Source organism: Carassius auratus, chromosome 10 (genome assembly GCF_003368295.1).
Source record: "Carassius auratus strain Wakin chromosome 10, ASM336829v1, whole genome shotgun sequence".
Lineage (NCBI taxonomy): Eukaryota > Metazoa > Chordata > Actinopteri > Cypriniformes > Cyprinidae > Carassius > Carassius auratus.
Window position 1 is genome coordinate 11,290,432 of NC_039252.1, and position 12,523 is coordinate 11,302,954.

The 12,523-nt window shown below is 39.4% G+C and overlaps 2 protein-coding genes across 4 annotated transcripts; both read left to right on the forward strand.

The window, feature by feature from the left end:
• The first annotated feature begins 463 nt into the window (after window positions 1-463).
• Window positions 464-8,875, forward strand: LOC113109850 (splicing factor, arginine/serine-rich 15-like). Of its 3 annotated transcripts, none has more exons than XM_026273652.1 (20): window positions 464-671; window positions 2,263-2,346; window positions 2,497-2,541; window positions 2,609-2,770; window positions 2,880-3,009; window positions 3,845-3,987; window positions 4,144-4,320; window positions 4,500-4,588; window positions 4,674-4,767; window positions 4,884-5,036; window positions 5,127-5,200; window positions 5,279-5,469; window positions 5,599-5,699; window positions 5,783-5,896; window positions 6,368-6,524; window positions 6,607-6,710; window positions 6,797-6,950; window positions 7,057-7,137; window positions 7,244-7,336; window positions 7,465-8,875. In XM_026273652.1, exons 1-20 carry the CDS (start codon window positions 642-644, stop codon window positions 8,265-8,267), a joined length of 2,979 nt encoding a protein of 992 aa, XP_026129437.1. In that variant the 5' UTR covers window positions 464-641; the 3' UTR covers window positions 8,268-8,875. The 3 variants fall into 3 exon arrangements, with proteins under 3 accessions (XP_026129437.1, XP_026129438.1, XP_026129434.1); XM_026273653.1 differs by having other exon boundaries at window positions 465-671; window positions 3,842-3,987; window positions 4,908-5,036; XM_026273649.1 differs by having other exon boundaries at window positions 469-671; window positions 3,842-3,987.
• Window positions 8,876-9,714: 839 nt separating this feature from the next.
• On the forward strand, window positions 9,715-12,523 carry sod1 (superoxide dismutase 1, soluble). Its single transcript, XM_026273656.1, has 5 exons — window positions 9,715-9,895; window positions 10,828-10,924; window positions 11,044-11,113; window positions 11,995-12,112; window positions 12,190-12,523. Exons 1-5 carry the CDS (start codon window positions 9,824-9,826, stop codon window positions 12,295-12,297), a joined length of 465 nt encoding a protein of 154 aa, XP_026129441.1. The 5' UTR covers window positions 9,715-9,823; the 3' UTR covers window positions 12,298-12,523.

Here is a 12,523-nt window from a genome sequence, read left to right on the forward strand (position 1 = left end):
GCATCTGGAATAATAATGAGCAGAATTGAACCCCGAAGGATTTGATAAACCATATGTAGTGTAGTTAAACCTATTTTCATGTTTTATAATACAGGAACACATAATTTATAATCACTATAATGTTTGTACCTACACAAAATATCAGACTTTTTAATGTGTGTGTGTTTTTTTTAATTGTAAGTAAAATACGATCGTTTTGGAGAATATTCCTCTATAATTCATTTTCTTTTATAGTAAAAGCGCTTGTTTAAAATACATTTGAAATAGGCCTAGTGTCCGCATTTACCATGACAATGATTGACAATATTATATGCTTCAATTTGTTTGGTTTCAAATGCATTTGTTTTTGTTATCAACTAAACGTTAACTTTTTCTTGTAAACTTGGAAGATGGCCTTTGTATTGTTGTAAAATCCACTCATTAATAAGAATGTGATTCTGTGATGTTCTTCTAGCGCCATCTAGGGGCCTTTTGACACACTAGCAGCCTCTCAATCCCATCCTGCACCGCGAGCACCGCGCCGACTCCGACTCCGAGTCCGAGCTGTCTGTCTGCTGCCAGGGGCGGCCTGCTGGAGACGGCACCACACATATTTCTGATTTTACCGGAAAAAACTGACTGCAAAGCAGGGACGGGACACCATGGATGCCGTCAACGCTTTTAATCATGAGGTGTGTGTGTTCTGTAAAATGAAACGGCTGTAAAATGGCGGTTTGTTGAGGACAAGCGTTCAATGTGTTGCAACGGACCAAGCCAGATGAAGGCCTCAGTGTTTAAAATGCGCAGTTGCATGCTGCCAGGTTGAATCTAGCTGATCATACGAAAATGCCCTTTCGTAAATGTTACTGTAAATGCTTAGATCTATGTATTATGGTACCTTAAACGCCATAATAACTGGCCTTATCGTGATAATAGACAGCATGGTCTGCAATTGGTCACTGTTGGTTTCGGCTTTTTTTCTACGCCTGATCTAACATGTATGAATACACTTCTGTGCTAAAGTTATAAGATGACGTACAAACTAGTGCCCGTGTTGTTTACAGTCTGCGATCTGAGTGTGTAGCTCCTCCAGCGTAAAGGTTCATTTTAAAGGAACATCCATAACCTGTCACAGTTAATTCCTTCAGGAACTTTATTGTTTGCTAGTTGAGATAAACTATCGTGGCCGCAAATGGCTCACTCAAATGTCCAAAATTATGATATAATTATTGTAATGATACCGTATTCAAAAAGAAACATAATTTTCTTAATGCCCATGAAGTTTTGCGCATAAAACAGTGGAAATATAGTTGCGAACGACCATTTTCTATCTTTTCTCTGGCTCTTTAAAATTATGTTTTTGTTGCCTGTGCCTTTAAGAAATGCAAATGGGTTCTCTTCATCTAACCTCCGCCTACTGTAGTTCAGTGTTTATCACTAGTCTTGCTGGATGCGAGTTTATGTTAATGTGGGCGGTTGTTTATTTGCAAAGTGTTAAAGTTAAAAAGTGTTCATTATTCCAAACTTTCAGGTGAAGTGTGTAATTTCTGCACCAAAAGCCTAATTAAAGCAGATACAAAACTAATGATTGTTTTCAATCACGTTTTTGCACACGCTCACTCTTGTGTTATTGGTCAGCCAAATTGATAGTCCTTCCCCCAAATTCTTGCCATTGGTTTAGCGAGTGTCTGTATGTCAGGACTGGTCAGTGTTCTTAAAGGGATAGTTCACCCAAAAATGAAAATTATGTTATTAATTACTCACCCTCAAGTTGTTCCAAACCTGCAAGACCTTGAGTCATCGAATAACCTTATTTGTCAACAATGTTCTGGTCCATCTGTGTTTGCGAATGGTGTCTTAAATTATAAAGGCCTTTTGTTAATGCCGTTTTGCTGGAGAAGAAGCACAATATGGTTAATTTTTTAACATAAATATCTTTTTTTAAATATAGTGTTTATAAGTTACATTTCAAAGCATATTACTTACAAAAACAGAGATGGGATGAGTTGCTAATAGCATGCTACTTTGAGATATACTGCTGTATTGAATTCTTAACGCATTTCATCTGTCATGAGATTTACATGGTAAGTATGTCCATAAACCATGGTTTAATACCAAACTGCAACATCATGATACTTTTAGTAAAAATAATATCTCAACAAAACCTTAAGGATGCTTTCACTCTAAAAAGCATTGCCAGCATTTTTTAGCTTTCAGTGTGATGTTACCCATCTATCTCACTTGCATTATATGCCTTAACAATATTGGATGGCTTCATTGCAGTTGTTCTCCTTGATGGACACCAAGCCTCCCATCTCGAGGGCCAAGATGATCTCAATCACCAAATCTGCCATAAAAGCCATTAAAGTAAGTTGAGGTTGAAGCGCAGTAAGCGCACCCATCACCCATCTGATAGCTGATGCTGTTGGGTTAAAATATGATACAGTGTGTGTTTTAGCAGAGTGACACATTTAAAAGCCTTATATTTAATCCTTTTTTCCTTTTTGTGTTTTCCAGTTATACAAGCATGTTGTCCAAATCGTAGAAAAGTTCATAAAGAAGGTAGGTGCATATCTGGTCTGAATTTTAAATGGTTATGTTCATTTACTGAATGCTATTTTGTGCACAGTGCAAACCTGAGTACAAAGTACCAGGGCTATACGTGGTGGATTCCATCGTGAGACAGTCACGGCATCAGTTTGGAGCAGATAAAGATGTGTTTGGACCTAGGTTCACCAAAAACATCACAGGAACATTTGAGAATCTTTGCTTGTGTCCCACAGAAGATAGGGTGAGAATATCCGGCGATACAGCTATTTTTATTTTTTTACAGCTTATTATTCACTGCTCTTGCATGATTTAAATTATTTTGCTTGATAATGTTTCTCTTCCTTCTTCAGAGTAAGATCGTGAGAGTGCTGAACCTGTGGCAGAAGAACGGAGTGTTTAAGATTGACGTAATCCAGCCTCTGTTGGACATGGCTGCTGGATCCAGCAGCTCAACAGGCTTGGACAACGGCCCTGATGGGGGTAAGACACTAATGTGTAACATTGGGAATATCGTATTTTTATGCCCTTTCGTCTCTGTTACGAGATTTGTTTTGTGATACAAAACTTGTCTTTCTGGTCGGAAGTATGAGCAGCAAGACAGTAGCAAATGTTTGGGGTAAGTAAGATTTGTTTTGAGAGAAATTAATGCTTTTATTCAGCTGTGAAACCATAAATCGGTCAAAACTAACAGTATAGATAGAAATGCTGTTATTTTGAACATTTTATTAATCAAATAATTTTATAATATATCAGGGCTTTGACAAACAAAAGCAGCAGAACTTTTTTGTCTGATGTTTCTTGAGCACAATAAGCATAGTAGAATGATTTCTGCTGTTAATTCACCTTCACAGGAATATATATATATATATATATATATATATATATATATATATATATATATATATATATATATATACATATATATATATATACAATCAAAAACAGTTATTTTAAAATGTAATAATATTTCACAAGCTTACTGTTTTGCTGTTTGTTTGATTAAATAAATGCAGCCTTGGTAAGCATAAGAGTCTTCATTCAGAAACATAAGAAAAACTTACAGACTCCAAACATTTTAATTATAGTGTTAGATGTCTCCAAGCCTCAGTATTAAAATTGTGTTTTTTGTTTTTTATTATTAGTTCATACTGTTCATTGTATTGTATCGACTTTTGTGACTGTGATTTGCAAGCATCATCAATCAAATACCTTGTGGGGCATTTGTCTTGTTTCAAAAGGTTTTCCTTTTTACGTTTAATTTTAGAGTTTCCCACTGTCTTATAATAAGTTGATTATCAATGTGTTATTGCAGCAGCATCTCCTCAGTCTCCGGTGAGGGAACAGGAGGCTCTTCCTGTGGTGATGCCAAACTCGCTCGCAGCAGCTGTGCCTCAGCTTCAGAACACAGATGCCTTTGCGGCTGTTGCTCAGTTTATTCAGTCTTCTCAAGGACAGCAGGTTAGTCGAGTGAATGCACTGGGTTTCCTGCATATTAGTTGTTTGGAAAGGACAAAGCATTGAGAACCTTGGGTGTTTTTAACATGAACAAATAAGAAAGAAATCATGAAATAATTGTATGCCATTCAGGATATTCATGTTCACTGTTTTCTAAAGCTTCAGCAGATGCTTCAGAACTTTCAGCCACCAGAGAAACCTCAGTCTCCAGCTGTGGACAATAACCGGAGTCACCTCCACCTACAGGCCCAGGCTATGACCGCCTCCTCCACCCTCACACATCAGCACAGCCATCACGCACCACAGCCTGTGGAGAAGAAAGCCACCTTCGACAAGGTGAAAGAAACCGAGATCAGTTGTTATTTTCAACACTGACAATGTCAGATACATCAGGAACAGGGGACCCCGGAACCAACCCAATATACCAACCAACTCATTTATTTTGTTAAATGTAGGTTAACACATCCCTAGTTGGCCTAAAGTCACTAACATTCTCTTTCCTCTTTATTCTTCAGACCATTCTGGACCGCTTTGACTACGACGATGAGCCAGAAGCAGGTGAGGAGGCAAAGAAAGATGAAACGCCATCTGTCCAACCTGCTATGTAAGTAGCATTTCCTTTACCATATTTTGAACGCTGATATACAGTGCATCACCTGCCGAGCTTTCAATTTGTTATTCCTCCACAGAGGATTTCCAGAGCAGACCGTCCCAGGATTTCCTCCAGCCAATCAGATGCAGCACTTTCAACAACATATGATGGCCGCATCACAGCGGCAACAGGTAGATTACTACAGCGCTCTTATATTGAGACATTGAAATCTGGTTTTAATGACCTTTCCTGTAATTTAATATATCGACAGTCACGTTTAGGTTTTTTATTGTTATTGTACGCTCAGGTTGTTCTACCTTCAAATGGACAGGTCCAAGGCTTTGGTGTTATGACCTCTCAGCCCTATACAGACATGATGCCTCAGATGGGGCAGCCACATGCTGCTTATCCCCCTCAGAATGACACCTTCAGTCAACACATGGCGGGAAATCAGCATCCGGTAAAATCATTTTGGAAATGAACAATTAACTGATTCTTAACTGTTAAGCTGCTGTAGAATTGATTGTTAATCCGACAACTTGTGGCACAGGAAATGATGAATTCAGATGCATCGGCTAGGCCTTACCCCGATGGCAAGAGGTCACGGTCACGTTCAGGGTCGAGGTGCGTACAATAAATCACTGTCCTTATGAACAAGAACACTAGTCCTCGTGACAAGGTTAAGTGTTGTTTTTGTTTCAGATCTCCTAAAAGAAGAAGGTCTCGGTCCAATTCCCGTACCAGACGAATGCGGCATCGGCGATCACGCTCTCGTTCTCGAGAGCGATGGCGTCAGTCGCCCCGCTCACGGTCTCAGGAAAGAAGAGACCGAGAAAAGGAAAGAGAACGAAGACAAAAAGGCCTTCCTCCTATAAAGAATAACACTCTCAGTGGTAAGCAAGGCCACTTTCACTACTGCAACCACTAGTCTTTGATTATGCTTAATTGCTCACTATAAAGTACACATAACACAGTAAGAAACCTTCTTTCTGATGCCAGTGTGGAATATCTCTCTCTTTCAGTGTGCAGTACTACTCTATGGGTGGGACAGCTGGATAAAAGGACACAGCAACAGGACGTGGCCTGTTTACTAGAGGAGTTTGGGCAGATAGATTCAATTAATGTATGTTCTTGAGAATTAGGGGAACATAAGATGATGTTGGATTTTTCACCTAAGTCTCATTTGATCTTGTCTGATTTTGATAGATGATTCCTCCTCGTGGTTGTGCCTACATTGTCATGATTCATCGTCAAGATGCCTATCGAGCCCTGCAGAAACTAAGCAGAGGTCCTTACAAAGTCAACCAGAAAGCCATTAAGGTATCAGAGGATTATTTAAGCACAGACTGATAAAAATAAAACAACATAAAAAAGAAATGAAAATTTTTAACTTTTAAAAGTTGTCATATCGTAATATGGCAAGACCGTAAAACAGTATTATTGTGAAATATCAAAAATTAAAAAAAAATTAAAATGTAATTTATTCTTGTGATGTCACATGACCCTTCAATAAATCATTCTAATATGCTGATTTGCTGCTTAATTTGGGCATTTGGTGTTCTGATTTTATTATTATCAGATTTATAATCCGTTGTGCTGCTTAATATTCTTTGTATGTTTTTCAGGGATCTTTGATTAATAGAAAATTCAAAACAATGTAAATAGACCTTATAAATACCTTATCTTTACCGTCATACAGTATGAATATCTTTTTACAATCTTAATGATTTAAATCTTTTGAACAGTATCATTGGTATTTTTTCACATTTGTTATTGAACTGTATTTTCCAGATTGCCTGGGCTCTGAATAAGGGCATCAAGGCTGAATTCAAGCAGCATTGGGATGTGGAGTTGGGTGTAACATATATACCATGGTCCACAGTAAAGATGGAGGACCTCGATGTGTTTAGAGAAGGAGGGATGCTTGACCCTGATACTCTTGCACCAGGTAACTATTGCAGCCAGTTGTTAATAATTTGTCCAGGCTTTGAGCTCACATTGTAACGTATTGTTTGCGTGTCCGTGCACAGAATGGAGAAGCTCTCAGATTGAGCTGGAGAAGGCTGAAGAATCTCAGAACGGCAGGCCTGAGGTGGGAAAAGTGGAGGAGAGCCCAGCTGTATTACCTCTGCAGGTAAATTCTAATACCTTGGTTCCTCTTCCTAAAGTTTTTAGATTTGATCCCATTTATTAATTTTTCCTACTTTTGTTCTTGTTTAGGTTCCTCCTGTCCAGCCAATGGGAGTGGTCAGTGTCCCACCTCCAGGATACCCAGGACCCATGAACATCCCACCCCTCTCATTTCCACCTGGGGTTCCCCCACCCCCAGGTCCCTTCATACGGCCAGGGTTTAACCCCATGCAGATGCCACCAGGTACAGCAATACTAGCGCACAAAGTTTTTAAGTGTGTTCTCAGGATAGATGTTTTGTTTTCAGAGAAGTATTGTACCAGTTTCTAACACTTTATTCTTTGTTTCAGGATTCCTCCCCCCGGGTGCCATGCCTCCTCTGGGTGCCACTGGGCCTCCTCCACCTGCAGCAGGGATCAGGATGCCTCCAGGTGGGCGGGCTTTATTATATAAACCCTACCTATTTTTGTTTTTATAGGCTTGACCAGTAAGCCAGTGTTTAGTTTCTTCAGATTTCCCATCTGACCATTCTTTCAGGTGTAGTTGGCAGCTCAGTTGAAGACCTGTCGAACGATCCAGCAGTTATGGGTCCAAGAATCAACCCCGATGGAACCGAGGGATTCAACTCAGGTGGGAATTTGTGTCTATGTGTCATTAATCACAAAATATGATGAATATTATTTTAATAGGGTCATGCTGTTTTTTTTTCTTTATATGTCTTTTGAAGTAATTTATTTGTTATTTCATTAACTCTGCAGGAAACCAGGTGCCTCCTGGAGGCCCACCAGGGATGGGCATGCAGTCTCCACCAGGTCTTTTAGGTTCAAGGCCGGGAATGATGCCTCTCCAGCGGCCCCCAGGGATGCCGCTCCCACACATGCAGCGCTTCCCCATGCCACCTCCTCGACCTGGCATGTCACCCATCCCACCACAGATGATGCCACCCAGGGGTCCACATCAGATGATGCACCGTGAGCCACCACCCGGGGGCTTTGGCATGCCGCCCCCTCCACATGGCATCAGGGGCCCCTTTCCCCCTCCTGGACCTCCCTTCATGAGGCCGAGTGGACCCAGACCAGACGGGCCAAATGATCACGAGGCCAGGCCGTTCAGAGGCGAGCACCCTGGGTTAGGGCGGGGCAGAGATCAAGATCAGGACTGGTACGGTGGGCGGCGCCCTTTTGGTGAGGGTCGTGGCGGCGAGAGGCCGGATGCTCGTGCGCGATTTGGAGGCTGGCACGAAGAGCCGGAAAAACAAGGTGGATGGGACCGAGAGAGAGAACATAGGGACTGGAGGAGAAGTCCGGATGGAGAGAGGGATCGGGATCGGGAAAGAGATAGAGGACGGGACGGTGAAGAACGGACGAGGCGCCCTGCAGGAAGCAGAGAGAGGAGCACACGCTGGGATCGAGATGATAGACTCGATCGACTGGGTCACACCAGGGAGGAACCCAACGAGAGACTTGCAGCAAATACCAACGAGCCCGGTGCAAACGCTACTAAAGAACTTCCTAAAGCCAAGCCAGATGTTCCAGCATCTTCCCGCCACAGCAGACTCTAAAGCCTCAGAACCTATAGCAGAGAACAAATCTGCTGAGCAAACACATAAAGAAGAGTCATAGAGGTCTCTTTATATGTCAAGACCATATGAGCTTCTCACGTGTCAGCGCTAATCTTGAATACTGCTGGCTAGAGATCAAAGTCCAACTGTTGTGGGATGCTTTATGCATATGATGCTGGGTTCTTCATCCCAAACCAGACTTTATAAAGCATCTTCTGGCAGACGTGGAGCGTTGCCTTGTGATTTTATTGTCCCACCTCAATGAAGCTTGAATGTTGTATTAAAACTGAAGATAAGGAAAAGAAACAATTGATTTTGCTGTAAATATGCTAACATTACTCGAATAATGTTTGTAGATTTTGACTGGCCGTTTTTGGTTTTTACTTTACAATGATATCCCTGTTGAGATTCAGTAATGGAAACATTGACTAAAATAAGATATTAAGACCCTTTTGCTGTAATGTTTTTAACTTAATGTTTACAACATACGAAAAAAGAAAAAAAAAACACAAGATGTTTTTATAATTTTTACGTTTTTGGAGATAGGAACTCCAAATATTTCAGCGATAGGAATTTGGTTTTAATAAAATATTTTCATAACAAAGGAATGAACTGACTAATATGCAAGATCTTTCACTCTTTTTAACATTTACCCTAGTATTTTATAAGTATTTGTGCCAACTAGTCATAAGGTTATCAAGTTTAAGGCTTAACATTAATAAACATTAATGTTTACTGGGCCTTATGGCATATCCATCCATATTGTGGTATTTATCCTATGACTCTACTTCCTAAACATTCGTCATGGTTTGAATAGGACATCTATCTATATGAATGGGTCCTGACTGTGGAATTAGAGGACAGCATGTGACTGTATGTTAAGTTCAAAATGACAAACGCTTTCGTTGATTTATCAATTACAATATATTTTCTATATGAGCATAATACATTAGAAATATGAAGAGGTTTGTATATATTAAAGTAATTATTACCTTATTAATAATTACCTGTAAATATTGATTTGCCTTTACTGTAGATGTTGTGCTGTAATGCATATAGAAGACGTTTTTCTCCTTTCTTTGAAACATTTTTAAATCTAAATTTTTTTTTAACAAATACAGAGAGAAACAAATACCCCCCCCCCCCCCCCCAAAAAAAAAAGATAATTAAAAGCCATGGATTAGATAAAGATATTTTTGAAACAGATACTTTTAAAGCTTTTCATTATTAGACCATTTAAACAATTTAAATATGAGATATTTAATTTCCATTTAAATATGAGATATTTAACTTCCTTCAAAAAAAAAAAAACATTCTTGAATTTGTCATAGACAGTAAAATAAATTTGTGCATAATCTAACATAGACCTAAGGACAATTACGTCGCTTCCGTATGACGGCGTGACACGCCAGACTTTGACCCAATCACCGTCGACGAGTCTCTTCTGCCACCTGATTGGACAGCTCGGCTCACGCGCCTCCTCTCTCTTATCAAACACTGTCCATTTTTTTCACTCTCAGTCACAACGTTACAGTTTGATTAAGTTCAAAGGCAGCATGGCGAAGAAGGCCGTTTGTGTTCTTAAAGGCACTGGAGAAGTGAACGGCACTGTTAATTTCGAGCAAGAGGTAAAAAAAAGGATATTTTTGTGGCGTTTGTTATGACGTTCTTTTAGTGAGAGAGCAGCGAGCTAGCCTGCAGCTACGGCGCGCAGCGTGCTATATTATGGACTTCATAATTTAGGAGTCCACGCATTAGCTTGATATGCAGTTGCGTGGGATTAGCTATGCTAATGTCATGCAGACTTTGATGACCACATTTGACATTAACTACAGTGGCTTGTAATACATGATTTCACTTTTTGACTGACTTCTGTACAATGTTACATTGCATGCATGCGTTAGAACCATAGACTGTATAAAAATCGTTAAAAGCTGTTCAGCAATGACCTTTGATAAGATGAAAGGTCTGCGTTTAGTATGCGCCCCCGTGTACGCCCATGTTAATTATTTCACGCACGCATGTATGCAAATTATGAACCTTTTATGCGTTTGCACTCGAGATTGTGAGTTTGCGGCGTTCTGAAGCGTTTGGTGGCATACTGGTGTCATTGACTTCCATTGAAATTCTTATGAAATTATAACTAGAAGGCAAAAGTTTGCTGAGTCATGCTCCTCTGTCTTTTTCTCTTCGTTTGTTGTCATAATTTTGCCAAATAGGGCAAAGTTCAAGACGCACATTAATGCTGGCAAAGCCTCAAACTGGACTGGTGTAAAAGCATTTCATTGCTCTTCAGACACAATTTGTAGTTTTATTTTTATTTATTATATATATGATAAATCTGATATGTATGTAACTGGGCGATTACATTTTTTTTTTTTTTTTTAATGTCCTCCCTTCAATTTTTTCCTGACTTATTCTTGATCTTCAAGTTTTGAATGTACCTTTATAAAACCTGCTGAAACCCTGTCAAAGTGACTTCGTAGTTGTTTGCACCATGTCAAACAGTAAATGCTTCTGTTTTTTTTTTTTTATTAAATGATTGATCTGTTTGTTTTAGGATGACAAGTCTTCAGTGAAGCTCTCGGGTAAAATCACTGGCCTTACTCCTGGAAAGCATGGTTTCCATGTCCATGCTTTTGGAGACAACACAAACGGTAAGCATCATTACTCCTGTATCTGACGTAATCCCATTACGACTGAAGACTTTTACCTTAAACCCCTAGATATGTCTTTATTTTGAACACACAGACATAAACCATCTTTTTCTTCACAGGCTGCACCAGTGCAGGTCCGCACTACAACCCTCATAATCAAACTCACGGTGGACCAACTGATAGTGTCAGGTTAGTTTAGCATTGTGCTGTATGGCACGACCCATTACCTGCCCTCAAAGTTGTCATATTTGCATAAATCTCCACAAGTCAAATGGGTTTATATCTAAAGAGCAGCACTTCTTAAATGGTGTTCTATTACTTTTGTATTGAGTAAGATATTGCAACGTTCAAAGAGCACAGAGGACTATAATAATTTGTTTGTTAGCAGTTCTGTTCATCTCATTTGTGGTTACTCCGTTATTCACAGCAGTATATGAGGTAAACAGCTGAGCTATAAATGTGGTGATTATTTTGAAATCCAGAGTAAATGACAACTTAAATGTCCTTGATATAGTTTGATAGGAGTCAAATCGCAAGCTTGTGAATCAGAATTTGAGTCAAAACCCAGCCCAAAATGTCTTGCTTTGATTAAAAAAAAAATTTATTTAATGATATTCACAATAAAACAAAAATCATAATTGTTTTATAGTCACCGAATAGATCAAATACAGTAAGAATGTATTATGTCAAAATTCAAGTTGAATGGTTTGAGTTTGTTTTTATAAAGAGCATATTCTAGTATTGAACCCTCAAATATGTCCAGTTTTACATAACCAAGGATGGTTTACCTGCTGAGTTTTTCAGCTTTTTTAGAAATGATTACGGTAACATATTCTATGCAGATGAGTCACCCCAGTCATTTTAGATTAATTTATTTGTTTTACAATTATAACTAAAATCTTTAGACAAGTGTCTGTTTTCCAGTAAATATCACAAAAACTGCCATGCCAAATATTTTCTAGGATCATGCAGACTTCTAAATGTAAACGGTGTACCTGTAAGAGGTCACCTTTTCAGTGTAATTTCAAGCAGCAAATGTTTTTATTTCTGTAATGTACTGTGTCCCACAGACACGTCGGAGACCTTGGTAATGTGATAGCTGATAAAGATGGTGTTGCAGATATTGACATTGTGGATAAAATGGTGACCCTGTTTGGGGAATACTCCGTCATTGGGAGGACCATGGTGGTAAGGAAACAACTCTGGATTTCTAAGCAGCTGCATATCTAATACCAGCTGACCTCATGGTGTATATTCTGCCTTAGATCCACGAGAAAGAGGATGACTTGGGTAAAGGAGGCAATGAAGAAAGTCTTAAAACCGGCAACGCTGGAGGTCGTCTGGCCTGTGGTGTTATAGGCATCACTCAGTGAAGTCCAGCTTTAATCAGAATGGTGACCAATCTGGATTCCCTTCCCGTTAGCACTTGGCCCACTGATGATTATGATCTCTATTTTTGCAAGTTAATGTTTAAGTAATTATACTTTAACCATGTAAAGCTGTTTTTCCACACACCTCTATTTGGGCACTATTTAGCTACAAAGTGATGTTCGTTTCCTCTGATCTCTGCTTTATTCAATAAAGACTGAGCAGACTGGA